Genomic DNA, 27,923 nt, shown 5'->3' on the forward strand with positions numbered 1-27,923 from the left:
GGAGGAGCATCACCGAACAACTAGGCTACCAGGATAACGAGTTTACTTTTGGATGTAGTAGAGTTGGTGGCAAGGCACCGCAACGGAGGAAGTGCGCCCGGCAGGGGCCGGAACGGCAACGGGTGGGGTCCCTCCGAGACCCAAAAGGGAAGAGGAGGAGAGCCCTGTCATTGCCCGATCCGTACCCTATTTCATTATTGAAAAACAAAGATTCATTCATTAATCTTCAGCCGGGGTAGGGTCGCGGCGGCAGCAAGCTAAGTAGGGCACTTCAGACGTCCCTCTCCCCAGCAACGTCCTCCAGCTCCTCCTGGGGGATCCCAAGGCGTTCCCAGGCCAGATTGGACATGTAGTCCCTCCAGCGAGTTCTGGGTCTACCCCGGGGTCTCCTCCCAGTTGGCGCCCAGGAGGCATCCTAATCAGAACAAAGATAACATTATTTTATTAGCTGCCGGTTTGAATAGTTTTGATGCGAAATATCCGCAGGCGAGTATTTAGCATATTCGTGTCGTTTATCCACGAGTTTCCTGGGGTGTCACTGGGGAAACGATTGTGGGTAATACTTCCGGTGTTCGGCGGAAGCAGAATCACAGACCGGCGGCAGACTTGACTGAAGAAGTATTAAGAGCTATTGCTGTTCGTGTTTTTTTTTAAAAAAGACGATAAAAGTTGCTAACTGACATATAAAATGTCGTTACGGAGCTCGGGGACTACATGTGCTGTTCGTGGTTGTACGTACAACCAGACGAAACGTAACGTGTGGCTTAAACGGGAGTGCTTCGATCATAAGCCTCAAACTAAACCAGACTGCCTGTCAGCGGTGGTACACTTTCCATTGCCTCCCACAAGACGACGAGAAAAAAATATTTGGCTGAAGAAAAAAAGCCCCCTCAAACTCCTTATGTTTTGCTCGTTTCACTTTGTTGATAAGAAGCCAACGCTGGATAACCTTTACCCAACACATTTTCTGGATTACGAGAGGCCACCTGAGAAGAAGCGACGCCCACTCATCAGGACTCATCAGGTCACAACAACAGGTAAGCTAATGTGTTGTCGACTAGTTTGCTAGCATTGTTTACACCACTTTTTCAGCTTTCAGAATCTGACTATCCCTGACTTTTCTTAACTTAAGCATTGTTTTTAAGAATGTTATTAGTATAAGAAAAACCTGTCTGCCATGGTGACAGGCAGGTGACCTACATTGCCACGGACATTTAACGTTACCCTTTATTTGGCAGGTGCCAATTTCAGTTCCTGTTTTAACCAACATACAGAATATTTATTTTGAAAATATTAAACCCAGGCTATGTATCCTGATGTCTGTGTGCAAGTTAGATTCTTATTAGCCAACCCTAGTCCCCCATACAACACCACTTGGTTTAGAGTGCTTATTTGCAGTAGAGAATAGTCTTGTCAACAGCTACAAGTAAGGCACAGTGTTAAAATTTGTTTATTTAAAGTTACCCTAATTTGTTATTTGCCTTTATAGATCCTTTACAAATAATGTCATGAACTAAACATTGATTCGTATTATCTGAACATTGTACTTTAAATTTGTGTATATTTAATTTCTGTCAATCTTTGTGTACCTTTCCATGTGCTTGAATTGATAACTAGGCAACTTTAATGTAGTTGGTCAAGGTGGTACTAAGTATAGTATAGTATAGTATACTATACTATACTATACTTGTTTCCTTGCTTCCACATTTCTCAAAAATACTAGAAAAAATATACTTTTCAACAAAACATGACTTCATCACAAAACATAATGTACTGTATGATCAGCAGTATGATTTTAGAGCAAACAGAACAACTTCATTTGCACTCATAGAATTTGTAGATGAAATAACAATGGCAATAGAAAACAAATACTATGCAATAGGGGTATTTCTGGATCTAAAAAAAAGCATTTGACACCGTAGATAATGAATTATTACTGAAAAAACTACAATCATATGGAATTAGGGGAACCGCACTCTCCTGGTTAACCAGCTATCTAAAAGACAGATATCAATATGTTGAATTACAAAACTTAAAGTCTCACCTACTGTAAGTCACATGTGGGGTCCCCCAGGGCTCAGTGTTGGGACCATTACTGTTTATTCTGTATGTAAACAATATTTGTGAAGTGTCTGAATCTCTGAAAGCCATTTTATTTGCTGATGACACAAATTTATTTTGCTGTGGGGATCATCTGGATCAACTCCTGGATATAGTGGAAAAGGAACTGATGAAGTTAAAGACATGGTTTGATGCTAACAAACTAACATTGAATTTAAGTAAAACAAAATTTATAATCTTTGGTAACTGTAAAATTAACTCAATCAAGAAACTCATGATTAACAATGTAGAAATAGAAAGAGTGACTGAAATTACATTTCTTGGGGTAATAGTGGACAATAAATTATGTTGAAAACCACATATAAATTATACCAAGGCCAAAGTATCCAAATCAATTGCAATACCGTTCAAAGTCAAAGATCTTCTAAATCAAGCTTCACTTCACACCTTGTGCTGTTCCCTCATACTTCCATACATCACCCACTATGTGGAAGTGTGGGGGAACACATATAAAACCAACACCGATTCAATCTTTATTATTCAAAAAAGAGCCATAAGGATAGTAAACAAAGCCAACTGCAGAGAACCAACAAACCAACTCTTTATCAAACTAAAAACACTAAAATTCAAAGATCTGGTGGACTTTAAAACTGCTCAAATCATGTACAAAGTGTTAAATCATTAAGTACCTGACAGTATCCAGGGGTTGTTCCAGTTGAGGCAAAGTAATTGTGACCTGAGAGGAACATGTACGTTTAAACAAAACCCAGTAAGGACAAATGCAAAATATCATTGTGTCACAACCAAAGGTATCAAGATATGGAATAATTGCAGTGATGAAATGAAAACATGTGAATCAATAATCAAATTTAAGACTCTTTAAAAATAATATGTTGAACAGATATGGGATGGAGCTGTGACATCTTGTGTGAATTGTTCTTGAGTTGTTTTGATGTTGCTCTGCACTTGCTTTGTTCTTGTTGTGTTAAATGAATGATCTTTGTATGGTTTACTAGAGAGACGTCATGGTCACTGGTGGTAGATGATTGAGTTTTCATTTATAAATCACACAGTTCACTGTTGAAATACTAAAATAGAAAAAGGGGTAGAACTAGAAAAGTTTTTTTTTTAACTTCTGCGTACTCCTTTTCGAACTGCCGAGATTTAAAACAAATGTTTGATGATGATATTGCTTGCTTGTTTTGATTTTTTCTCTTTTGTTTTCTTTTATTATACATTTTTAAGTTTTTTAACGTTTGAAATAGTATAGTATAGTATAAAATGTAAATTCTCAAGTAACCTACTATAAGTACCTCAAAATTGTACTCAAGCACAGTACATGACTAAATGTATGTAGTTAGTTGTAAGATTTGAGGTTTTGTGCCACAACAACAACAGCAGCAGCAACATCATATTAAGCAGTGAATTAATGTAAGTACAGTACAATTTCCAGTTCAGTAAATTTATTTGTAAAGATTTCACAGTAAAATCAAATTTTTCATGTCTTTTCATGTCATTACTTTACTGGCTTTCCACAGAATTGCTGCTGCATGACTATAACAGCGTCCTGGTTCTGCAATACATGAGCAACCCGCTGTCTGTATGTCACCTGTCACTGATGCTAACACCCAAGCCTTATGATGAGATATGTGCATGCTCTGACTCGGCTCTATGTCTGCTTTTAGGTAGACAAAGTCATTTCCAACATCCTTGAATAACACCTGGCCGACTCTTTTGCTGTGTAGATATTGGTACGCCTCTGGGCTTTTTAAATTGTTCATCCCCTTACCTTCACAGGCAACGGACTCAACAAAAAAGCTAAAAATGCTACCGTACCTGATATGAGGCCACTTCTTCACGTCATCTTCCCAACCATCTTTTCCGGACGGCAAAGGTATTATTATTTCACCCTTTTTGAGCTCCGTGAGGTTGTGTTCCCACATCATTAGCTAATTTGGCTGGCTAGATCTTCATGAATGAATGAGACCCCGTACAAATCACTCTAAGAAAGACAGTTAGTGTACTGTTACCATGGAAAAAACCAGTTCCAGTTCAGTGACAGGATGCGCCAGAAGTCGCGCCCATAATTCAGGCAAGGTATCATGGGGGCTAGGAATAAGGTGTGGATATGTTATATCTCCGGTGGGTAAAGGTCTTTAGGCACACAATGGAGTTTTCATTAATAACCAACACAACTGGCAAACGAAAATAATGTATAAACCAGTTATCATGCAAATTGACTCAGATTTGGATTTATTTTCATATTTTCAAATGTAGGAAAATACATCTATGATGCTCTTAAACAAATGTAAAAAAACAAGCTAATTTATATAATGTCCTCTTGGCTTTAAAACAATTAGAATACCATTTGACATGTAGAAGGAGTGGCCAATTTTGCCCACATGATGCATCTTGATAAGACAAATTTTGAACACACAAGTTGTGAGACCTGAGTCTACTTATGTCTAATGTAACTAATATTAGTATAGAGTACCTTACAAATATATACACATAAGAAGACACGTTAAAAAAAAACAATGTGTATCAGATGCTCTCTTGACAAAAGGCTGAAAAACAGATAGTTGGTTTGGAAATAATTTCACGAGTGCAACATCTGTGACTTTCATGTCAAATGTTCAGTTCCAGCTCTTGAAGAACTGCTTGAACATGACGGTCTCCCTGCCTTGTGGAAGTATCTCCACCTGTAAGAAGACATACAGAGTTTAGGGTAAGAAGCTGCAGACAAAACCAAAATGTTGTAAAACCTAACTGAAATCTGTCAGTGTGAAATGACATGACCAGATGTAATGAATATCACTGTCCAGCCACAGAAAACGACTCTCAGTAGTAAAGGTTGTTTTACTGTGATTAATAGTGCATTCCCAGATTATTCCCACATTCTCAGACCTATAAAACAATTATTTTACCTTGTAACAAGCTACTGTTATTGGCTGAAGGGTCTAAGTCGACGATAGCTTCACTTGAGGGCTTACAATCAATGGGTTTACATGCACAGCTAAGTCGAGCCACGGTTCTAGCTCGATTAGGCCATGTAATTGGACTGCTGTCCTCCCAGTATACAAGAATCGATTTATTGACGGAAGTATGTCCGACCCTGGTACGGTAGGTGACGATACGCCCCCTTTCAGCTGGTTGCTATTGGATGAAAGACCGCAGCGGGAACTATGGATCATGCACAGAATGCCTAGGCCAGTTCTGGGCTGATTGAAATGTATACATGCCAGACTAAATCGATCCCCAACCGCATTATCTAGGTGTGGTAGTCTGACTTCGAGAAATTCGATTTAGTACGATTTCAGTCAGACTAACACGTTTACATGTATTTTAAAAGTCCGGTTTTAGTGGGACTAACACAATAAATCGACTTTTTTCTAACTTTATGTAAACGTAGTCAGTGATGTTACGGGAAGGGTGGAAATAAGCTGGCATTTCTTTTAGTTGGCTCGGCACGGGGCGGTACAGATTTTACAGCAAAATTCAAAAGTTCAGAGTGGCTGGAGTCTTACCTGTGTCTTCATCCTCGGATAGTCCATCTGTTTGATGAAGTTATCCGCCATCTTTAGGGCCTCTCTCTTCTCCTCGGCATTGGCTCCACTACCTGTCAGTCAACAGGAAAGTAGATTTGTAGCAGTACAAGATGGCGGGTGTTTCATTGTCCCAAACCCCATTCTGTTGTTACATTTGAAAAAAATACATTTGCCCGAAAGAATGTCTGTGATTGACACAGAGAAAATCCACCAACTGATTTTCTTCTTTGAGTTAAATGCTATGAATTTGGAAGCAGCAATTTACTCACAAGAAAGCTATTGCTAACGAGATGCAAGTATGACTATAGCCAATAGAGCAGCCATCCAGCCAGCCATTTTATTAGCAACATTGCTCTTGTGTGTTAATTACCATTTCAAAATTCACAATAGTGCGACGGGGCAGCAAATATGTATTCAACTTCTGGAAGCAGGAACACTTTATTCGTCATTTCATTATATGAAAAGAAACGAAATATCATTTCCCCCAGCCCACAGCAGTGCAACACAAAGTCAAAAACACACATCCAAAAACTACAAGAACTTCAAAAACACACATACTAACTAACACATATATCTAAACTAACACATACGTATATCCAAACTAAACAAACAAACAGAAAAAAAAAGTCACTGTCCATGGGAACGAATGCCAGCCAGGAAGACTGTCGGAACTGCCGGTCTGCATAGGCTAGCAGTTAGCTTAGTCTGCCCCACTTTCAGCTCCTGTCAGACCGCCCCGCTTCCGCGTCCTGTCACACCGCCCTTGGTGCTTGCTGCTCGGGCGCAGCTCCAGGCCGTGGTCCTTGGGCCCACTGGATGCAGCAGACCAGGCTCCTCCCGCCGATCCAACGCCAGCTCTCCCAGCCAGACACCCTCAACACACCTCCCCGCACACCACACGACAACGGCAAAAACACCACAGTCAACGCCAGGCAAGGCGAGGCCTCCGCCAGACCGCCCTCGGTGTTATCGAAACTGCCGGTCCTGCATGGGCTAGCAGTTAGCTTAGCCTGCCCTGCTTCCGTGTCCTGTCAGACTGCCCTCGGTGTTACCGGCTCAGTCACAGCTCCAGGCAGGGCCGTGGTCCCTGGGCTCACAAGACGCAGCAGGCCATGCTGTCCCAGCTGATCCAGCGCTAGCTGTCCCAGCCATCAAATGAAGTCAAAACTTAAACGCAGACGTGGACAAAGATACTGCATGGACGGTACTGGGTAAGGCTGCCACAAATGTGAATTCGCGCTGCCATCTTCCCACAGGGACGCAGCGGATATTCATAAATTCCTGTTCTGGCTGCATACTCCCAATGCCCCATGGTGCCAACTAGAGGCTCAATCTCTTAACTCAATGTCGCTCCCTGCCCTACTCTGCTCCTCTCTCTAAACTAGCCCTTCTTGCTTCACCAATAATCCCGTTCTCTACACTGAAGATTTGGCACCAATTTTGCAGACACTTTTAAGTTAAAGTTGAAAGTTGAAGTTGGAAGTTTTTCTCTGCATCTCTTCGGAGTCCTGTCGATAGAAATCACCCATTTTCCCCACATCCCTAACAGATGACACATTCTCTCTCTGGAAGAGGAAAGGTATAAAGACATTCCAAGACCTATTTGTAAATGACACTTTCGTTAACATCCCTACCCTGGCCTCTAAATTCTCTAGATTGTCTTTACCTCCATCTCATCTCATTCGTTACTTTCAGATTAGGCATTATGTCACCTTCAATTTTCCTAACTTTCTTGCTCTACCTCCCAATCAGGTCTGGGATGATCTCATACCTTTACTGCCCCAACAGACAGCAGCCATTTTCCACATCTATTCATTTATTATGTCGCTGGATGCACATTCTATAAACAATAAAAACTGCTTTGGCACAAGAAATGGGGGTTGAACTCGCTGAGGAATGGTGGGATAAGGCGATTGACGAGGTCCAAACTACCACCTCTTGTGCCCATCTCGGGCTCATACAGTTCAAAGTTTTAAATAGATTACATTTCTCCAAATCCAGGCTATCCAAAATCTAGCCGAACATAAGTGACATGTGTGACATATGTCATGCTTCCCCCTGTGACCTCACTCAGTCATATGTTTGTTTGCAAACCTATTGGCATTAAATCTTTAAGACCCTTTCTTGATGTTCTTTGAATTAACCTGCAACCTGTAATAGCCATATTTGGTGTCTCCACAGATTTGTCCTCATTAAACTCTAAACAAGCAGACACTGTCGCTTTCACAACTTTGTTAGCCTGTCGCAGAATTCTTCTTGAACTGAAGTCCGCACAGCCTCCCCCATCTGTACATGGCTTGAACATGTGATGTTCTTTCTTAAGCGGGAGAAAGTTAAATAATCTTTGACGGATTCAAATGATAATTGTTTTTCTCCCACATTTTTCTCCCCAATTGCACTTGGCCAATTACCCCACCCTTCTGAGCCGTCCCGGTTGCTGCTCCACCCCCTCTGCTGATCCAGGGAGGGCTGCAGACTACCACATGCCTCCTCCGATACATGTGGAGTTACTAGCTGCTTCTTTTCACCTGACAGTGAGGAGTTTCACCAGGGAGACGTAGCACATGGGAGGATCACGCCATTCCCCCAGTTACCCCTCTCCTCCGAACAGGCGCCCCGACCGACCAGAGGAGGTGCTAGTGCAGCGACCTGGACACATACCCACATCCAGCTTCCCACCCACAGACACGGCCATTTGTATCTGTACGGACGCCTGATCAAGCCAGAGGTAACACGGGGATTCGAACCAGCGATCCCGTGTTGGTAGGCAACGGAATAGACCACTACACCACCCGGACGCCCCAAATGATTAACATTGTTCAATGCCCTGCAGAGACTTCCTCCAGATGAGGAGCTGTAACTTGAAGTGTTCACGGGTACTGAGTCACGTTAATGCCACTGACTCTACGCTGCCATTTTATTTTATTTTTCTGCTTCATTTATACCCCGTACCATTCCATTTAGTCTTCGATTCTCTACCTATTTGTTATGTTATCCTCATAATTAGTAGGTCTGCATATCATTGCATGAGTGACGGTTTTGTAATTCGTAATATGGTGAATTTCGTACATATGGCCACGCTCAGGGCTCACTTTCCCACTACCTCTGCAAGCAAATGGTGTTTCTAATACATTCATTCATTCATTATCCAAACTGCTTATCCTTACTAAGGGTCGCGGGGATGCTGGAGCCCATCCCAGCAGTCATTGGGCGGCAGGCGTGGCGACACCCTGGACAAGCCGCCAGACCATCACAGGGCCGGCACACACACATTCACACCTAGGGACAATTTAGTATGGCCAATTCACCTGACCCACATGTCTTCAGACTGTGGGAGGAAACCGGTGGACCCGGAGGAAACCCACGCAGACACAGAGAGAACATGCAAACTCCACACAGAGGACGACCCAGGACGACCCCCAAGGTTGGACTACCCTGGGGCTCGAAACCCAGGACCTTCTTGCTGTGAGGCGACCACACTAACCACTGCACCACCGTGCTGGTACACCAAGTACATGAAATTAAAGGCTGATAAATTTATGAGATTGCTTTTATGAGACTAATTTGCTTTTATGAGACGAATTTGATAACCCTGTTGCACTCACACCTCCCACACAAATGAAGAAATGAAAAGTTTTTTCAGTGAGTCTTTAAAAAAAAAAAATGGCCCAAGCCCAGCCCAAACTGACTCAGCGTGTCAGGACCCAACGGGCTTGCTGACCTGTACTAGGGATCTGTGGTTTGCTGTCATGGAGGACTTGGGAAACCTGAAAATACCCACATTTGAGAACTTGGAACGAGGGAATTTCAGTATTTTTCCTTGAAATGACTAAATGATTAATCAATTATAAAGACAGCTGGCAATTAATTTTCTGTCGATCGACTAATTGACTAATTGTTGCAGCCCTTACTATTTTATATTTTTATATCCATTTATTTTTTGTTTTTGCTTTTACCATTCTCTCTTCTGTTGTTACAGGTTGAAGAAGGGAGTTGGGGGCGGGGGTGGGGGCTATTGCTGTTTGTAATGCCCTGTAACTACTGTAAAATTTGAATAAGAATATAATTTTTTTAAAAATCATGGGACGTCCGGGTGGCGTGACGGTCTATTCCATTGCCTACCAACATGGGGATCGGTGGTTTGAATCCCCGTGTTACCTCGGGGTTGGTCGGGTGTCCCTACAGATACAATTGGCTGTGTCTGCGGGTGGGAAGCCGGATGTGGGTATGTCCTGGTTGCTGCACTAGCACCTCCTCTGATTGGTCGGAGTGCCTGTTCGGAGGGAGGGGGAACTGGGGGGAATAGCGTGATCCTCCCACGTGCTACGTCCCCCTGGTGAAACTCCTCACTGTCAGGTGAAAAGAAGCAGCTGGCAACTCCACATGTATCGGAGGAGGCATGTGGTAGTCTGCAGCCCTCCCCGGATTGGCAGAGGGGGTGGAGCAGCAACCGGGACGGCTCGGAAGAGTGGGGTAATTGGCTGGGAGAAAAAAAGGGGGGGGGGATCATAATAGTGCTGCTATAAGAAAGCTTTCAACTTGGAGCACAAAATTAAAAAGTGACTTAACTGTGTGTGAAACGCTGATCTTATTTGGGAGATGTAGTTTTTTTTCAAACGCGAAAATATAATGGGGATTTTGCCACGTGAACCATCGGCCATCTTGCAGCTAATTTTGTCCTAGAAAGTGATGACGTGGCTGAGCTGCTCTAATAACTATTGTCTCGCCTCAATGTCACCTCACCATTAGAATGATAGTCAGCATTTTCATGATGCTCATTAAAGGTTAATTCAATGAGATATTCAGTATCACTTGCATCGCCCAGTATGCATTTCAGTGGGTGCAAGTCATCGCTTGAGGGTCAAGTATGTCCTCACCTTTCCAGACAAAGATCTTCCCGTTGGCTCCGTTGTCCAGGATGAAACAGTCATCACGCACCAGCAGCTCCTTGGCAAATGGGGACTTCTCTGACACTTTGGTCATCGTCATTGAACCCGTGGCATCAGACACCTGTGGAGTACACACACGAGAATTTTTTTTAACTTTTAGAATTAGATGGATGTCCTATTTTACCAGTAATATGAACGAAAGAACAGAAAAGATAACTTGGTCTTTATTGACACAAAAAGAAGGCTGGTTTGGCAAATTGCTGAAGCTTCAGCGTCTTGTAATTGAAGTTACCTTGTAGAGATAGGCTGAGTTGGAGGCATCTGCTCTGCTGTCCTCTTCTGGAGTGCTCTCTGCAAGCTCTGGCATGGATCCCAACACCTGTCCATCAAGATAACGGGGTTGGTTGGAGTGAGTTTGAATAAGAAAATTGAAAAGAAATGCCACAGAACATTGGTGTCTGAAAAAAAAAATTTTTCTTTGGGGTTGAGCTTCTTCAAAGTCAGAACAAAATCAAAATGTTTAAAAACTGTGAGGGAGTGGTCTAGTCCTCATTAATATTCCCAAGCTGCCATTTGAGTGAGAGGTGGTGGTAAAGGTGGGCAGGGCTTCATAATTTGATGATGTGATCTGATTGGCTGTATGTAAATGATGTGTCTGATGACATCATGAGTATAAAGAAATTTGCTGAAAGAAGCTGAAGTGGGAGAGTGCTTTTAAAAAGAGAAAAATAGAAAAACGGAATTCTATATTTATACCCATGTATATTTAATATATATTTTATATTTTTACATTTTAACTGTCTGCCTGTCCAACTGTGCCCCTGCACCACTCCACTAAATGATATATATGTAAAGTACCTCATTTGACGTTATCTTGTTATATTTTAAATGTATGCTTTTTCAACAAGCCCCGGCCCTTTAAATCTTTGCTTTTTCAAAACAAGCCCCAACCCCTACCCCATTGGTTGTAATGTTTTCCATCCCCCCCATTGGTTGCTCATCTCATCTCATCTTCAGCCGCTTTTCCGGGGTCGGGTCGCGGTGGCAGCAAGCTAAGTAGGGCACTCCAGATGTCCCTCTCCCCAGCAACGCCCTCCAGCTCCTTTTGGGGGATCCCAAGGCGTTCGTTCCCATGCCAGATTGGACATGTAGTCCCTCCAGCGAGTTCTTGGTCTACTCCGGGGTCTGCTCCCAGTTGGCCGTGCCTGTAAACCTCCAAAGGAAGGCACCCAGCAGGCATCCTAATCAGATGCCCAAATCATCTCAACTGGCTCCGTTCGATGCGAAGGAGCAGTGGCTCTACTCCAAGCTTCCTCCGGATGTCCGAGCTCCTCACCTTATCTCTAAGGCTAAGCCCAGACACCCTACGGAGGAAACTCACCCCCCCCCCACTGGTTGCTGTGCATCGTAACTACCTACCTCATTGGTTGTAATTTTTCAAATCTTTCCTATCCTCTCATTGGTTGCTGTCCACCATAACTAGGTGTGTGACGCTAACGAGGGGCAACTTAATTTTTTCCCCCAGCATCTATCTTTTTATATATATATATATATATATATATATATATATATATATATATATATATATATATATATATATATTCCCCCCACACACTGGAGAAGATGGCTGCGCGAATTTGCATTTGCAGCGGCCGCACCCAGTGCCGGTGTTGGAAGATGGCAGCGCGAATTCACATATGCGGTGGCCTCACCCAGCACTGTCCATGCAGTGTCTTTGTCCATGTCTGCGTCTAACTTTTCTCTTTGTTTGATGCCTGGGAGAGCTGGCGCTGGATCGGCTGGGAGAGCGGGGTAGGCTAAGCTAACTGCTAGCCCATGCAAACCGGCAGTTCCGATAACACCAAGGGCGGTCTGGCGGTGGCCTCAGCTGGCGTTGTCTGTGGTGTTTTTGATGTCGTCGTGAGGAGTGCGGGGAGGTTTGTCGAGGGTGTCTGGCTGGGAGAACTGGCATTGGATCGGATGGGAGAGCTTGGTCTGCTTCATCTGGTGGACCCGTGGACCACGGCCCCTGCCTGGAGCTGCGCCCGAGGAAGAAACGCCGAGGGCGGTGTGACAGGACACGGAAGCAGGGCGAGCTAAGCTAACTGCTAACCCATACAGACCGGCGGTTACGGCAGTCATCCTGGCTGGCGTTCGTTCCCTTGGACAGTGATTTTTTTTTGTTTAGTTTGGACATAGGTGTTAGTTTGGGTATGTGTGTTCTTGTAGTTTTTGTATGTGTTTTTGTCTTTGTGTTGTATTGCTGTGGGCTGCAGGAAACGGCATTTCGTTTTATTTCATGTACGCAAGTGCATGAAGTGAAATGACAAAGTGTTCCTGATTCTTGATATTGTAGAAAGACAGTACATGAAGATTAAAGTAAGTGATGTCAGAAAACACTATTGCTTCAATTTTGGTCAGTCTGGATTCCAAAATATTTTTTTGTATACCGACTTAACTATCACCTGACCGACTGATGAAAGTGACAAATCCCAGTTAATACTGATGATGTCCTTCATGATTATGATAAAAAGTAAGAGAAAGTGAACACCAATCAGAGAGGAAGATTGCAAGTAACTTTGTTTCCTAAGTTCAACTTTTACTCAGGCCTTTTGAATAAATTTAGATATTTGAAGATGGCTAAACAGTGATTGCTGAATTGAGAGGATAACCATAAAGAGGCAGAACTGGTCTTCACATCGTTTACCTTCAGCATCTCTGGTGGCTCTTCCCCCTCACTGATATCGCTGATGCGGGCTTTACCATGTCTCTCTGTATCACGGATCAGTGAGGCGATCTCCCGCACCTTCTGCTTCTCAAAGATATTGGCCTGGGAGCCGATCCACGAAATTATGGTCTGAGGGCCAAGGAAGACCGATTAGACCCCAAACACAATCCCAAAACACAAATGTCTATTTCCATGTCCATATTACCAGGGGCCTGTCACCGCTCTGGAAATTAATGTCAGTTTTGCCCAATATAATCACAGTAGTCAGTAGTAGGGCTGGGCATGAATTCAATATAATCGTTTATTGTCTTTCAATGGTATTCTATCGGGCAAAAATTCAAATGTTGTCATATCATGGTACAATATTTTATTGTCTAAATTGATGATAGTGAGAATCTGTTACCTAAAATTTCTCACAAAATGGTGTCTGAAGTGTTTGAGGAAGTATTATGTGAAAACTAGTTTTGGCTTGATATTATACTTTACATTACCAGACAGTTCAATGTGATGAACCTTAGTTGGATTCTCAAACATGGTGTTTTTGCATATGTAAGCCAATATCATGACACACACACACACACACACATTGATTTCACATAAAATTCCCAATCATGATAATAATATTTCCCATATCATACAGCACAAAGCTGTAGTTGTCTAGAGGTTAGGGGAGATGTGTGACTGAAAAGCTGCTGGTTTGGACCCCAGCACAGTTCGTGAACACCCTCCCATGAAAACTACAACTGAGGCAAAAAAAAAAAAGGGCAACCAACTTTGAACTACTCTAGATGAACTGCTTAGTCCCTTAGAAAAAAAAAAGTTTACAAATACACTTTTAGTATAAGTCGTTTAAACTAAAAGTAAGCATATGTACTTTTATTTTAATTCCGTTGTACTTGCAGAAGATGAACGTTACTTGTACTTTTAGACTTATTGAATACTTTTTATACTTAAGCAAACTTTAAAAATATATACTTAAATTTTACAATTTTTCACAGGGTTGTGACATACAATGAAAAAAAGACTGAAACTGAATGTGCAGCAGGACACAGCTGGAAAAATCCATGCATGGTTGATTCGGCTGATTCACAGACATACACTGGTTATAAAAAGTCTACACACCCCTGTTACAGGTTTTTGTGATGGAAAAAAAAGGAAACCAAGATGCATCACGTCAGAACATTTTCCACCTTTTAATGTGAGATTGCAACTTGTAAAAATTCAAGCGAAAAACATTTTAGGAAAAAACAACAACCTGACATTAACCTGGTTGCATAAGTGTGCACACCCTAAACTAATACTTTGTTGAGACACCTTTTGATTTTATTGCAGCACTCAGTTTTTCTGAGTAAGAGTCTATCAGCTTGGCAAATCTTGTCTTGGCAATATTTTCCCTCTCTTGTAAAAACGTTGTAGAACCGATTGTGAAGGCATCTCCTGTGCCCAGCCCTCTTCAGGTCACCCCACAGATTCTCTTGGATTCATATCTGGGCTCTGGCCGGGCCTTTCCAAAATGCTGACCTTTTGGTGAAGCCATTCCTTTGTTGGTTTGGATGTATGCTTTGGGTCGTTGTTGTGCTGAAAAGTAAAATTCCGCTTCATCTTCAGCTTTCTAGCAGACACCTGAAGGTTTTGCACCAGAATCGACTGGTATTTGGAGATATTCATGATCCCCTCCACCTTGACTAAAGCCCCAGTTCCGACTGAAGAAAAGCAGCCCCAAAGCATGATGCCGCCACCACCAGGTTTTGCCGTGGGTATGGGGCTCTTTTAGTAATGTGCTGTGTTGATTTTGTGCCAGAAATACATTTTGGAATTATGGCCAAAAAGTTCAGCCTTGTTCTCATCAGACCATAACACATTTTCCTACATGGTTTTGGGAGACTGGATGTATCTTTTTGCAAAATTTAGCCAGGCTTGGATGTTTGCCCCCCCCCCGTGTGAAAAGGCTTCCGTCTTGCCAACCTGCTCCACAGCCCAGACATATGGAGAGTACATGTTATCACATGTTGGGAGCAACCAGTACTTGGCAGAAATTCCTGCAGCTCCTGTAATGTTGCTGTAGGCCCTTGGCAGCCTCCCTGACCAGTTTTCACCTCGTATTCTCTTCAACTTTGGAGGGATGTCCTGTTCTTGGTAACGTCACTGTCGTGCCATATTTTCTCCACTTGATGATTATCTTCACTGTGTCCCATGGTATATCTAATGCCTTGGAAATTTTTTGTACCCCTCTCCTGATCGATGCCTTTCAACATTGAGACCCCATTCATGCTTTGTAAGCTCTTTGTGGACCGTGGCTTTTGCAGTTGGATGCAACCAATAAGATGTCAAGAAAATCCTACAGGAACAGCTGAACTTTATTGGGGGTTAATCACAGTCACATTAATTGATGGCAGGTGTATACTAACTGTACTATTTAACATGAGTTTGAAGGTGATTGGTTAATTCTGAACACAGCCACATCCTCAATTATAAAAATGGTGTGCACACTAATTTAACCAGGTTATTGTAAGTTTTATGTTTTTTTTCTCCCCTAAAATGTTTTATAGGTTTCAGTTTCACCTTAAAAGTGGAAAATGTTCTGACATGATTTATCTTGGCTTCTTTTTTTTCTTTACATCATAAAAACTTGCCATTTTAATGGGGTGTGTAGACTTTTTATATCCACTGTAAATGAATAAAGCTTTTATTCCTCACCTCTCCAAGGTCCAAAATGAAGCAATCCCCTTTGTTAAAGCTCTCCCAGGACAGCTCCACTTCCTTGGCACGAATGTTGCGTTTCCCTTTGATTTGGTACAATCTATGCACCGTCCCAGAGTCCTGAGCCCGCCTGAAGCCCGACTCCACACCACCTTCCTGCAAGTAAAAACATTAAGATAAATCATTTGTGGAAAGAAGGGGACATAGTTGGCTTTGTGAGGTCACATATAATTGTTTTAGGACTGCATGGCATATGTGATCCATTCAAACTTCACTTACACAAACATAAGAAGTATATTTTAAAATAAACTGTCCATGGTTCGAATCAAACAAGCACCATGAGTGCTAATGGCTGGGACAAAGATAGTACTTTGAATTGGCAGGTACCTCCCAATTTGATATTACAATATTTGAGTGTCGATTCAATGCATATTGTGGTTTTTAAATATCATAATGTTATATTGTGATGTGGTATTATGATTTCTATAAGGCTTGATGCCCTCATATCTACAGTAAAACATGAAAACTGCAACAATGTAAAGTATAACAAAATGCATATATATTAAATCTCATGCATTGCAAAGGCTTAAAACATGAGTATGCTCACCTGAGTAAACATTCAGACAATTCAAATTCAAACATTCACAGATGTAGAAATCGTTGACTCAAACCTCTTAACAGTATCTGTTCATTGTACTTCAGCATTGTGATGTAGGGGAAATGCTGCAATATTAAGATTGTTCATGGCTTTGTATCATGATTTTCTTCTTTCGGCTTGTTCCCTGCTTCTCAGGGGTCACCACAGCATTTTTTTGCTCTTCATAGCTTTCTGTCTGACGCATCCCTCTCCCGCAGTCCACCCTCCTCATTTCCTCTTCTATCTGGTCCCTCCATCTTTTCCTTGGTCTTCCTCTTTTTCTTTTGCCAGTTATTTCCATGTCCAATACTTTCTTTCCCATATAGTCTATGCCTCCTCTCTGTACATGTCCAAACTATCTCAATCTTGTCTCTCTCAATTTCTCATCAATTCCTCTGATCTTGAACATAGTTCTCACTTCTTCATTTCTCTTTCGGACTTTTCTAGCTACTCCCATGGACCAACGCAGCGTATTCATCTCTGCTACCTGTAATGTAGATTCTAACCTCTCTGTTGTTGTCACTGCTACCATACCATAGAGCACGGCAGGGCTGACCATTGATTTGTATACCTTGCCCTTTACCATCAACGGCATTCTTTTGTCACAATGTACTCCAGTCACCTTTCTCCATGAATTCCACCTAGATTGTGTCCTTTTCTTGACTTCCTTCTTACCACTGCCTTCTGTCTGTATTTTTTTAGACTAAGTACTTGAATTCGTTAACTTCTGGGGCATCTTCTCCCCCAAAGGTCAGTCCTAGACTTTCTACTTGCATATTTATACACAGGTATTCTGACTTTGTTCAGTTTATCTTTAGTCCTCTGATCTCTAGCACTTCTCTCCAATCTTCAAGATCTTTCTCCAACCTTTCCTTGTCCTTGTTTGCTAGCACGATGTCATCAGCAAACATCATGCTCCAGGATGGCTCTTTCTTAAGATGTTCTATGATGCTGTCCCTCAGTATCACAAACAGGAAAGGACTCAACGCCGATCCTTGATGCAGTCCTACCTATACCTCAACTCGCCTGTTGTTCCCACTGCAAATCAAACTGCGGTCTTACAGTCCTTGTACATGTCCTGAATTATGCTGATGTTATTTTCTGCTACTCCCTTTGCTCTCAGGCAATACCACAACTCCTCTCTTGGTACTCTGTCATATGCTTTCTCCAAATCAGTAAGTACACAGTGCATTTTTTTTTGTCCTTCAGTGTATTTTTCAGCTAAGGTCCTGAGTACAAATATCAAATCTGTGGTACTTCTTCCAGGCATGACTTCCTTCCTAAAGTCTCACTTCCTCACTTCAGTAACTCCCTCCCATAATGTTATTGTATGTTCTCTTGATGCATGCTCAATAATCCAAGTAAGAAAATCAAAGAAGGTTGAATCAGTTCACCTGGATACGTTTATTGACATATACGTTTCATCACTCATCTAAGTGACCTCTTCGGTCTAAACTGATTGCAGGTATCACCACCCCTTATAAACAATACCGTTGCATAACGACCGAAACCAATGACCAGTTTCATATGCAAATATGGGTGTGACCATTAACTAGAGTTTCAATGGCTATGTGTATTAGTCACAGAGAATTTGGGAGTGTTTGCAATCACAGCATTGTAAGATGGTGACAGCTGACAATGTCCCCACCGACACAGTGGTCAGGGAAGGGGAGAAATCCCACATTAAACAGGCCTTGGTTAAGTGTGGTTATCTGCAGGAATCTAGGAGAGATCATAGCAGAGATCTCTGCTGCATGTATGATGATATTGTTAGTGCTCTGTAAGAAGGTAGTAAGTCCTACTATAAGTATAAAAATAAGAAACATAATGTCAGGCCTGTTGGAACAAGTATGTAGCTGGGTATCATGAAGAAGTCCGTGAAGCCTTTAAATCGTGGGTTATGGCACGCAGACCCAGACAAGGGCCTGAGCTTGAACACAAGAAGCTCACTAATGCAAGATACAAGTATGCCATTCGCTTCATCTGTAAAAATGAGCAAGCCATGAGGGCAGATTCCCTGGCTAAGAAGCTGCTAAGAAATAATCCTGCTAATTTTTGGAAAGAAGTGAGAGCTCTCAACAACTATAAAACATCTCTACCATGCACTGTTGATGGTATCTCCAGTACAGAAAATATTGCTGAGTTATGGCAACAGCATTATAGTACCTTATTCAACTATGCCCAAAGTGCTCTGTATAAGGTGGACAATATTGAGAGTGATAATTCAATGGTGATCATGTCACACGAGGTGTACCAAGCTATAAACAAGCTGTCTTGTTAACAAAGCAAGTGGCTTAGATCATGTTACTGCTGAACACCTTAAATATGCCAGTCCAAGGATAGCTTGCTATTTGTTTTACTGGCTTTATGGTCCATGGCTTGTTACCAGGCTCAATGTTGTCTGTACTGTTATTGCCAGACATTAAGGACAAAGCTGGTAAGGTAAAGTATGCAGCCTAGAGAACTACAGGCCTATAGCTCTAGTCAGCATACTGTGAAAAGTCCTAGAAAGAATACTGCTGGATAGAGTGCATGAATTTTATCGACTCAACGGATAACCAGTTTTGTTTTAAAGCTAAACACGGCACTGGCTTATGTATATACGTATGCCTTAAAGGAAATTGTAAACAAATACAGAGGCCAAAACTCATCAGTTCTTATGTGTTTTATTGATGCTTCTAAAGCTTTTGATCGTGTTAATCACAGGGTGTTGTTTGTTAAATTGAGTCAAAGAGGGGTGCCTAAATACATTGTGAGAATTCTGGCTTATTGGCATGCCCACCAGACTATGCAAGTAAAATGGGGTAATAGTGTTTCAGCCCCATTTGGGGTTAGCAATGGTGTCAGACAAGGGGGAATTCTGTCTCCCGTTCTCTACAATTTATATATTGATGATTTATCCAAGCAGTTGAAAGCCTGTAACACTGGGTGCATGATTGGTAATACCTTGGTGAACCATATTATGTATGCAGATGACCTTGTCATTCTTAGTCCCCGTAGCACTGGTCTGCAAGTTTGTGGCTGCAGGAGTCAATACCTTTCAGGCTCTTCTAAGAAATCTCATGCATAAATTTATTTGCCGGCGCAATGACTCTGATATTGTAATCATCAAGGGTTTAACTAATATAAGATTCAGGGCCACACGCTACCAATCCCGGCAGTGGGACCACTGGTATAGCTGCCTTCTTATAAGACACTGATTTGTTCCATTTATGTTATTTTATTGTGTTTACTCTTTTTATTGTCTGGGGTTTGTCTTTTACCTATTTGTGTTTGTCTGTTATGGACCCTGAGTCTGCAATAAAGTTTTGAATTGAATTGAATTGTATTCATTCTTGTTTTGCTCATACTTATTTTTGTCCATTTTCATTTTGGCCAACTTTTTCTTCTTCATGCAATGCTGCACTTCTTCCTCCCACTACCAACGTTCCTGTCCCTTCTTTTTACCCCCTTGAGATTCTGCTAGCACTCGCCTGCCTGCCTCCTCTTTCAACTTCCACCATTGAATCTTCCATGCTGCTGGTCTTTGTACTCTGGATTTGCTTGTCTTTATTTGGCAGATCAGTGGTCTATTTTGTTTTGTTGCACACTTGGTTGGTATTACTTTGCAGTTCACAGCTTCCCTCAAGTGGTGCTTTCTGCATAAAATGTAGTCTATTGCCATAGTTCTGCCTCCACACTTATAGGTTGCTGTCTGATCGTCCTTCTTTTGGAAATATGTATTAACTATAGCCATATCATTCCTTGTAGCATCCTCATCGCCGCCATTTCCTTCCCCCACGTGTCCATTCAAGTCTACCCCAATAAAAACTCTTTCATCTCCTGGTATGCCTGCCATTACATTGTCCAATTGTCTCCAGAAATTCACCTTGTCTTTGTATTGTGATTTTGCACTGAATCCATCCCCTCCCCTTAACCCATCTCCAGAAAAAGATAGAAAATGCACTTGTGGCAAACAAGAAATCCAAGCCCAGGCAAAAGTGAGAGTTTTAAACGTAAAAGGCATTTGATGTTACAGGTCCACCAGAAGTACATTAACAATTACTTTATTAACTAACTTCCTGTGTATGACGTTGGCAGAATTAAGGCTTCTTTGCGCCCCACCTTATAGCTGACTCCTCTGGGGAAGAGGGTCATGAACTCTGGGGACTCATAACCCTGGACTTGTCTGTGCTGGATGGGGTCACCACCCAGGAAGTTGTCCAGCTGGGTGGCCAGCATGGCACATGCCACTTGTTCATCACGAGATGATTTCTCACCTGCAGGGAGAGGAGGGTGGGGGGGATAGAGAGAGAGAGAAAAAAAACGTTACGTAAAAAGCTAGACAGTGTGATGATTGATGCCTTTAAATTGAATTATGTCTACTGTGTTCATGAGAAGAGTTCATATGATTAACGACCAATGTTTTGGCATTTCACAACATTAGAAGTGGGAATTTTCTGCTAGTAAGGAATTATGCTTTGTAAACATGGCAGAACCCATGGGCGTCTGTTTTGATGGATGGTAGGTCAGGGATGCCGACTCTCACACTTTCAGGCTCTGTCTCACACTCTCACCACACCAAGGCAAATCTCACACCAAAACACTGCGACAGCAACAGAGATGAACAACGAATATAAAAGTCTTTCTGGTATAGTAATGCTCTCAAGGTCTTTCTGATATAGTAATGCTCTCAAAGTCTTTCTGATATAGTAATGGTCTCAAAGTCTCTGGTATAGTAATGGTCTCAAAGTCTTTCTGGTATAGTAATGGTCTCAAAGTCTTTCTGATATAGTAATGGTCTCAAAGTCTTTCTGATATAGTAATGCTCTCAAAGTCTTTCTGATATAGTAATGCTCTCAAAGTCTTTCTGATATAGTAATGCTCTCAAAGTCTTTCTGATATAGTAATGGTCTCAAAGTCTTTCTGGTATAGTATCTCAAAGTCTTTCTGGTATAGTAATGGTCTCAAAGTCTTTCTGATATAGTAATGGTCTCAAAGTCTCTGGTATAGTAATGGTCTCAAAGTCTTTCTGGTATAGTAATGGTCTCAAAGTCTTTCTGATATAGTAATGGTCTCAAAGTCTTTCTGATATAGTAATGGTCTCAAAGTCTTTCTGATATAGTAATGGTCTCAAAGTCTCTGGTATAGTAATGGTCTCAAAGTCTTTCTGGTATAGTAATGGTCTCAAAGTCTTTCTGATATAGTAATGGTCTCAAAGTCTTTCTGATATAGTAATGGTCTCAAAGTCTTTCTGGTATAGTAATGGTCTCAAAGTCTTTCTGGTATAGTAATGGTCTCAAAGTCTTTCTGGTATAGTAATGGTCTCAAAGTCTTTCTGGTATAGTAATGGTCTCAAAGTCTCTTGTATAGTATTGGTTAAACCAAGTGAACAACATTGACTCTTGAAGACAGGCGAGTATTCGAAACTGGGTCTTTTATGTGGGTGTTTCTATGGAGATGCATCTTAAATTACTCTCTGATTGGTGTGAGACACCTATCTCCGTGTTGAATAAATGCTCTGTAAACAGCCAGCTAGCTTACGTTAGCCAGCTAGCTTACGTTAGCTGTTTAATGTTAAGTGCATGACAGAAAGAAGAATGAAAGCAACAAATGATGCATGTGCGCAAAATCTCAGTCTGGCCAGCTTACCAAAGTTGGCAACTCTGTGGTAGGTATAATTTTGGTTTCATGTAATTTGATAACATGTGCAAAGAAAATGTTAATGTTCCCAACAGTCTTGTCTTTTCCTTTATCATTATGTCTTCATATCACCCAGTGAAAGTAAAACAATGACCAGTTAACTGTTAGGTAGCTAAAATCTTAGCCTGCATGGCTCCACAATGTAATGCTTGTCCAGTCACCGAGCAGGTGGTGGTTTTCACTCGCACGACTTTACCGCTTGAACGCTATGGCTACGCATACCATGCGTTAGACTCCCGTTGAAACAACAAGCAATGAATGTTTGAAGGCAACTTAAGCATCTTAAAGCTCCACTGTGGAGTTTTCCATGGAAACACAGGTTTGTTTACATTCATAATTTCACTGGTGCAGATGTAGAGTATGTATGTTGTTAGACTATGTTGACAGAAGTTATTACTTTCAAAGATGTTCAAATATTCAAATTTTTAATATTGGGAAGGCTACAGCATTTACATTTCAAGGCTCCAGTGTTTACATCCAGATTTCAGCACAGCGGGGAAGCTTCCACGATGTTAGTTGTTCTGTGATGGTACTCTGCAGTTCATCTCTAATCAGACTATATCCGCCACACATCTAAGGCCTTTCATGATGGGCGAGATGGGCAGATGGAAAGAGGTGAGAGAGAAAAAAGAGCAAGAGAGGATATTAAAAAAAAAAACAAAGAAGGGCGAGCGGAAGGAGCATGAAGAGAGATTAAAAGAGAACATGTACAGACAAGAAACAAACCACAATGTCAGCTGACTAAGATATCGATGGAGGGACACGGTGAGAAAACAGAGGAAGCGCTGACAGAGGTGGCGGGGTCACAAAGACAAAAGAATGACAAAGCAAACATTGTTCGGCTCTCCATAGACAAAGCTGCCATCGATGGACTGACAATGGCAACACCTGTGTGTGTGTGTGTGTGTGCGTGCGTGTGTGTGTGTGTGTGTGTGTGTGTGTGTGTGTGTGTTTTGAGAGTTTGAAGGGATACATGCTTGAGCATGGAGAGAGAGCCCTCTCCAAGCCTTGACAATCAGCTTAGTGTTACCTAAACACCGGATACATGCTGGAAACAACAGCCACATTTGAGTACTGTAACAGGTCGCATGCATTTTTAACGGGCCCGGGACAAAATACTGCCCCATCCCTTTTTCCCCTGGGGAATTTTATTCCCACTGTTGCTGTTATATACCCCCCCCCCCCCATTCCTCTCTCGCTCTCTCTCTCTCGCTCGCTCGCTCGCTCGCGCTCTCTTTCTCTCTTTCATCATCTGTCCATCCACCTCCATCTGACCTCTTTCCTCACATAATTATGCCCCAGGTCAGTGCTCATGTGTCATCACCATTAGCAGGAGGGTGATTAGCTTCTCAACCGCAGACCCTTAATTAGGTGTGTAATGTGTTGCTGGATGTTGCCTGGCGGTGTAGCAAGACAGCGCCGAACTTTAAAGGTCCGGTGGAATGAAAAATGTATTTTGTTTTACCTCTTTTGTCTGCTCTTAGCTTGCGTCTGTATAACACTATGTTCTAGAAATTCACAAAAAAAGTTTTGATGTTTGTGTTTATAGAAATTAAATTTTTCTCTACTCTTCCTGACAAAAGCAATTTTGGCTACGTGACCCTGCACTTGTGGGCACTTCCTAACAAAAATGCCTACAAATGAATGAGTGCGAGATTGGGTGAAGACAAGTGATCGTCTACCACCAAATTAAAACTAGCCAATAGAATATCGATGTCCACATTCTTCTAAAAATGCTCGGTCACGATTGGCTGTCAGGCAAATAAAAGGCCCGCCCTCATTTACATATATTTCAAATCGGAGAAGTTTATAATGCTCTAAATACTGTTTCATGGTACCTTAAAAGGCAGAAACATCCCTTTTTGTTTTCCAAACAATGTCCAGCCCACAAAGTAAGCTTGTGGGTCTTGGCTCTTCTGGAAGATATCTTCTCATCAGTTCACTCCAGCCGCTCTCAATGAAAGACTTTCACTTCTGTTGTTGGCTCTCATTTGAGTTTTTTTTTCCTTCTTCTTCTTAGCCGTTTTTACATAATCATGTTATTATTTTTATTTTATTGTTTTTGATTTTTATTAATTAATTAATTAAGTTATTATTACTATTATAATGTTATTTTATTTTTTATTAATTCTTTTGTTGCCTCTTATTTGAATTTTTTCTTATTAGCAGTTTTTACATAATTTTTGATTATTTAATCATTTATTATTTATTTTTATAATTTTTTGTTTATTTAATTTATTATAATTGTATTTTATTTATTATTATTTATTTTATTAATTCTTTTGTTGGCTCTCATTTGGATTTTTTTTTTCTTCTTAGTGGATTTTACATAACCATTTTATTGTTACAGGAATACTGGGAAGGCACCATGTCCCCGACCTTTGCACTCCTCAGTGTTGACAAGTGTTGTTGATCTAGGAAGAAAAGCTTCATCTGCGCTTCACCTTAATGTATGCCGCTATTTGAATTGCAACATCAGTGTGGGTCATTGTCCCATTTCTAAAAGCCTTCATTGTAAGTTAGATGGCAGGCATCCCTTGAGAAATTTTTTTTTGCATACTTGAAGTATATTTTAAGTATAAGGTATACAAACTTTAGGGAACTAAAAATTAGTTTTTACATACACTGTCGTGTTACTCTTTGGGAATAAATTGGTCCACTTTTTAGTTTCTATACTATATAATATACTAAAAGTGCACTGAAGTAAACTTTGTGCCAAGTTTTAATATTACATTTGCACAATTTGCGCTAATTACTTTGTTTTTTTGGGGGGGGTTTTTTGTCTCCCGGAATTTTTTTTTTTGGTTTGTCAATCCACATTATAACCACGCCGACTTTTCTGTTCTGTGTTGATGTCGTGCTTATCTTCCCTAGTCATTGTTCTCTTAAACTAGCCATCATTATTGAGAAGTCCAGCAAGGAAGAGTGTGCTTTCAGGGGCCTTTCCTTGTACGTATCGAGAAAGTGAGCTGAATCAGAGATGTAGGCAACCAACTGAAAAGGCAGGGTAGTGGACGTCCGGGTAGCGTGGTGGTCTATTCCGTTGTCTACCAACACAGGCATCGCCGGTTCGAATCCCCGTGTTACCTCCGACTTGGTCGGGCATCCCTACAGACACAATTGTCCGTGTCTTCAGGTTCGAAGCTGGCTGTGGGTATGTGTCCTGGTCCCTGCACTAGTGCCTCCTCTGGTCGGGCGGGTTGCCTGTTCGTGGGGGAGGGGGAACTGGGGGGGAATAGCGTGATCCGCCCACGTACTACGTCCTCTTGGTGAAACTCCTCACTGTCAGGTGAAATGAAGTGGCTGGCACCTCCACATGTATCGGAGGAAGCATGTGGTAGTCTGCAGCCCTCCCCAGATTGGCAGAGGGGGTGGAGCAGCGACCGGGATGGCTCGGAAGTATAACTGGGGAGAAAAGGGTGCAAAAAATAAAAAAAACAAAAAAGGGCAGGGTGTTTTTCCCCCCAAAAGTAGATATTTTAATACATACAATACAAACTATACATGTATGTACAGTACATGTGTAGTATGTTTAGCACTATAGCATGGGCGGTATGATGGCTCAGTGGTTAGCGCTGTTTTCTCACAGCAAGAAGGTCCTGGGTTCGAACCCTGGAATTGTCCAACCTTGGGGTCATCCCAGGTCATCCTCTGTGTGTAGTTTGCATGTTCTCCCCGTGTCTGCATTGGGTTTTCTCTGGGTGCTCCGGTTTCCCCCACCATCAAAAAGACATGCATGTTAGGGTTAGTACTCCTGTCTGTGCCCCTGACTGAGGCAGGGCAAGACGAACTGGAATTGGTCCCCGGGCGCTGCACAGCGGCTGCCCGCTGCTCCTAGCTACACAGCTAGGATGGGTTAAATGCAGAGCGTAATTTCCCCACGGGGATCATTAAAGTATATCAAATGTCATATACTCTACATACTAAAAGATATACTATAAAGGATACTGTATACTAAACAGTATACTAAAACTTGTAATTTAGTGGAAAGATTTGCCAAATAATTGATATTTCTAGTTTCCCAGCTTATTGTGACTGTGGCTCGATTTCATTGAATACACTTTATATTTACACTTTTTGGGGTGGGGTAAACGACCAGGTTCTCACCTATCCACATGTGGAGGTCTGTGCCCAGCTCGCCGCGGTTCTGCAGCACCAGGTAGGAGTCTCCGTTGAAGAAGGCGCCAACCTCAGAGGGGTCCAACGGCACCGCCTTCATCTTCTCCACCCTCCACACCCATAGACCTGGTTGTCGAATCTCCGGCCCAAACTGGCCTGGTGCTGCCTGGAACGGCAGCATTCTGCTGGAAGAGAGGAAGAGAGAGGGAAGAAATTGGCTGGTCAGAGATGTAAGGTAAAGCGCTGGTGAAGAACCTCTTCTCGCAACATATGGAGGCATTTGGCTGATGGGTTGGAGACGGTTATAGGCCGAGGAGAGAAGCAGGGAGGAAGATTATATTTGCGGTCATGTGAGGGATGGATTTCAATCCAGTTCAGTTCAATTCAACTTTATTTGCATTTCTTCGGGGATGGGCAAATGATCCAGAAAGGGCCTGCGTGGGTGTAGGTCTTTGTTCCAACCAAGCAGTTACACACCTGAGTCTACAAATCAAAGTCCTCAGCAAAGACTTTTGGTTGACTAATAGAATCAGATGTGTAACTGCTTGGTTGAAAAAAAAAAAGACCTGCACCCACACCAGCCCTTTCTGGGTCATGTTGCCCAGCCCTGTTCTACACGAACAAAAAAAAACAGAACTGTATGGGTCACAGGATAGCACAAAACTTTGGTCATGTAAGTGAAAACTAAGGTGCAAGGAGGCACTACAGATGCTACTTCTAATACTAATGAGATATAGTTGAAATATTATATCAGTCCAATTATCAAATCATATCATTTAAGATTTCAAAATTCTTTTGCAGTTTTACAAACCAAATATAGTTTCGATGGGACGAGACTGGAAAAGAGGATAAGCGCATCCTAACGATGGATATGAAAGCCACTATTTGACATTGTATTCTTACAATGAATCGTATTCTTACACTGAAATTTGTGCTCTGCATTTAACCCATCCTATTGTATAGGAGCAGTGGGCAGCTGCAGCACCTGGGGACCAACTCCAGTTCTTCTTTCCATTGCCTAGCTCAGGGGTACAGGCAGGAGTATTAACCCTAACGTGCATGTCTTTTTGATGGTGGGAGGAAACCGAAGCTACTACTACTACTACTACTACTATGTTCGGCTGCTCCCGTTAGGGATCGCCACAGCGGATCATCTGTTTCCATCTCTTCTTGTCCTCTGCATCTTCCTCTGTCACACCAGCCACCTGCATGTCATCCATAAACCTCCTCTTTGGCCTTCGTCTTTTCCTCTTTCCTGGCAGCTCCATATTCAGCATCATCCTCCCAATATACCCAGCATATTTCCTCTGAAAATGTCCAAACCATCTCAATCTTGCCTCTCTTGCTTTGTCTCCAAACCATCCAACCTGAGCGGTCCCTTTAATATGCTCATTCCTAATCCTGTCCGTCTTCGTCACTCCCAATGAAAATGTTAGCATCTTCAACTCCGCCACCTCCAGCTCCGCCTCCTGTCTTTTCGTCAGTGCCACTGTCTCCAAACCATATAACATAGCTGGTCTCACAACCGTCTTGTAAACCTTCCCTTTAACTCTTGCTGG

General features: G+C 42.0%; 1 protein-coding gene across 2 annotated transcripts in view; it reads right to left on the reverse strand.

The window, feature by feature from the left end:
• Positions 1-4,291: 4,291 nt before the first annotated feature.
• capgb (capping protein (actin filament), gelsolin-like b) overlaps positions 4,292-27,923 on the reverse strand; it is a 33,985-nt gene continuing 10,353 nt past the window's right edge. Inside the window, exons 2-9 of one of the 2 annotated variants that reach the window (XM_056300515.1) lie at positions 26,353-26,546; positions 20,668-20,822; positions 15,924-16,082; positions 13,206-13,355; positions 10,791-10,877; positions 10,487-10,619; positions 5,589-5,680; positions 4,292-4,763 (exon numbers count right to left, since the gene is read on the reverse strand). In XM_056300515.1, the coding sequence (XP_056156490.1) occupies positions 4,698-4,763; positions 5,589-5,680; positions 10,487-10,619; positions 10,791-10,877; positions 13,206-13,355; positions 15,924-16,082; positions 20,668-20,822; positions 26,353-26,545 (1,035 nt within the window). In that variant the 5' untranslated portion in view covers position 26,546 and the 3' untranslated portion in view covers positions 4,292-4,697. Of the gene's footprint in view, positions 4,764-5,588; positions 5,681-10,486; positions 10,620-10,790; positions 10,878-13,205; positions 13,356-15,923; positions 16,083-20,667; positions 20,823-26,352; positions 26,550-27,923 lie in introns of both variants that reach the window. The other variant, XM_056300518.1, reaches the window with a different exon arrangement.

This window comes from Lampris incognitus, chromosome 20, assembly GCF_029633865.1.
Source record: "Lampris incognitus isolate fLamInc1 chromosome 20, fLamInc1.hap2, whole genome shotgun sequence".
NCBI lineage: Eukaryota > Metazoa > Chordata > Actinopteri > Lampriformes > Lampridae > Lampris > Lampris incognitus.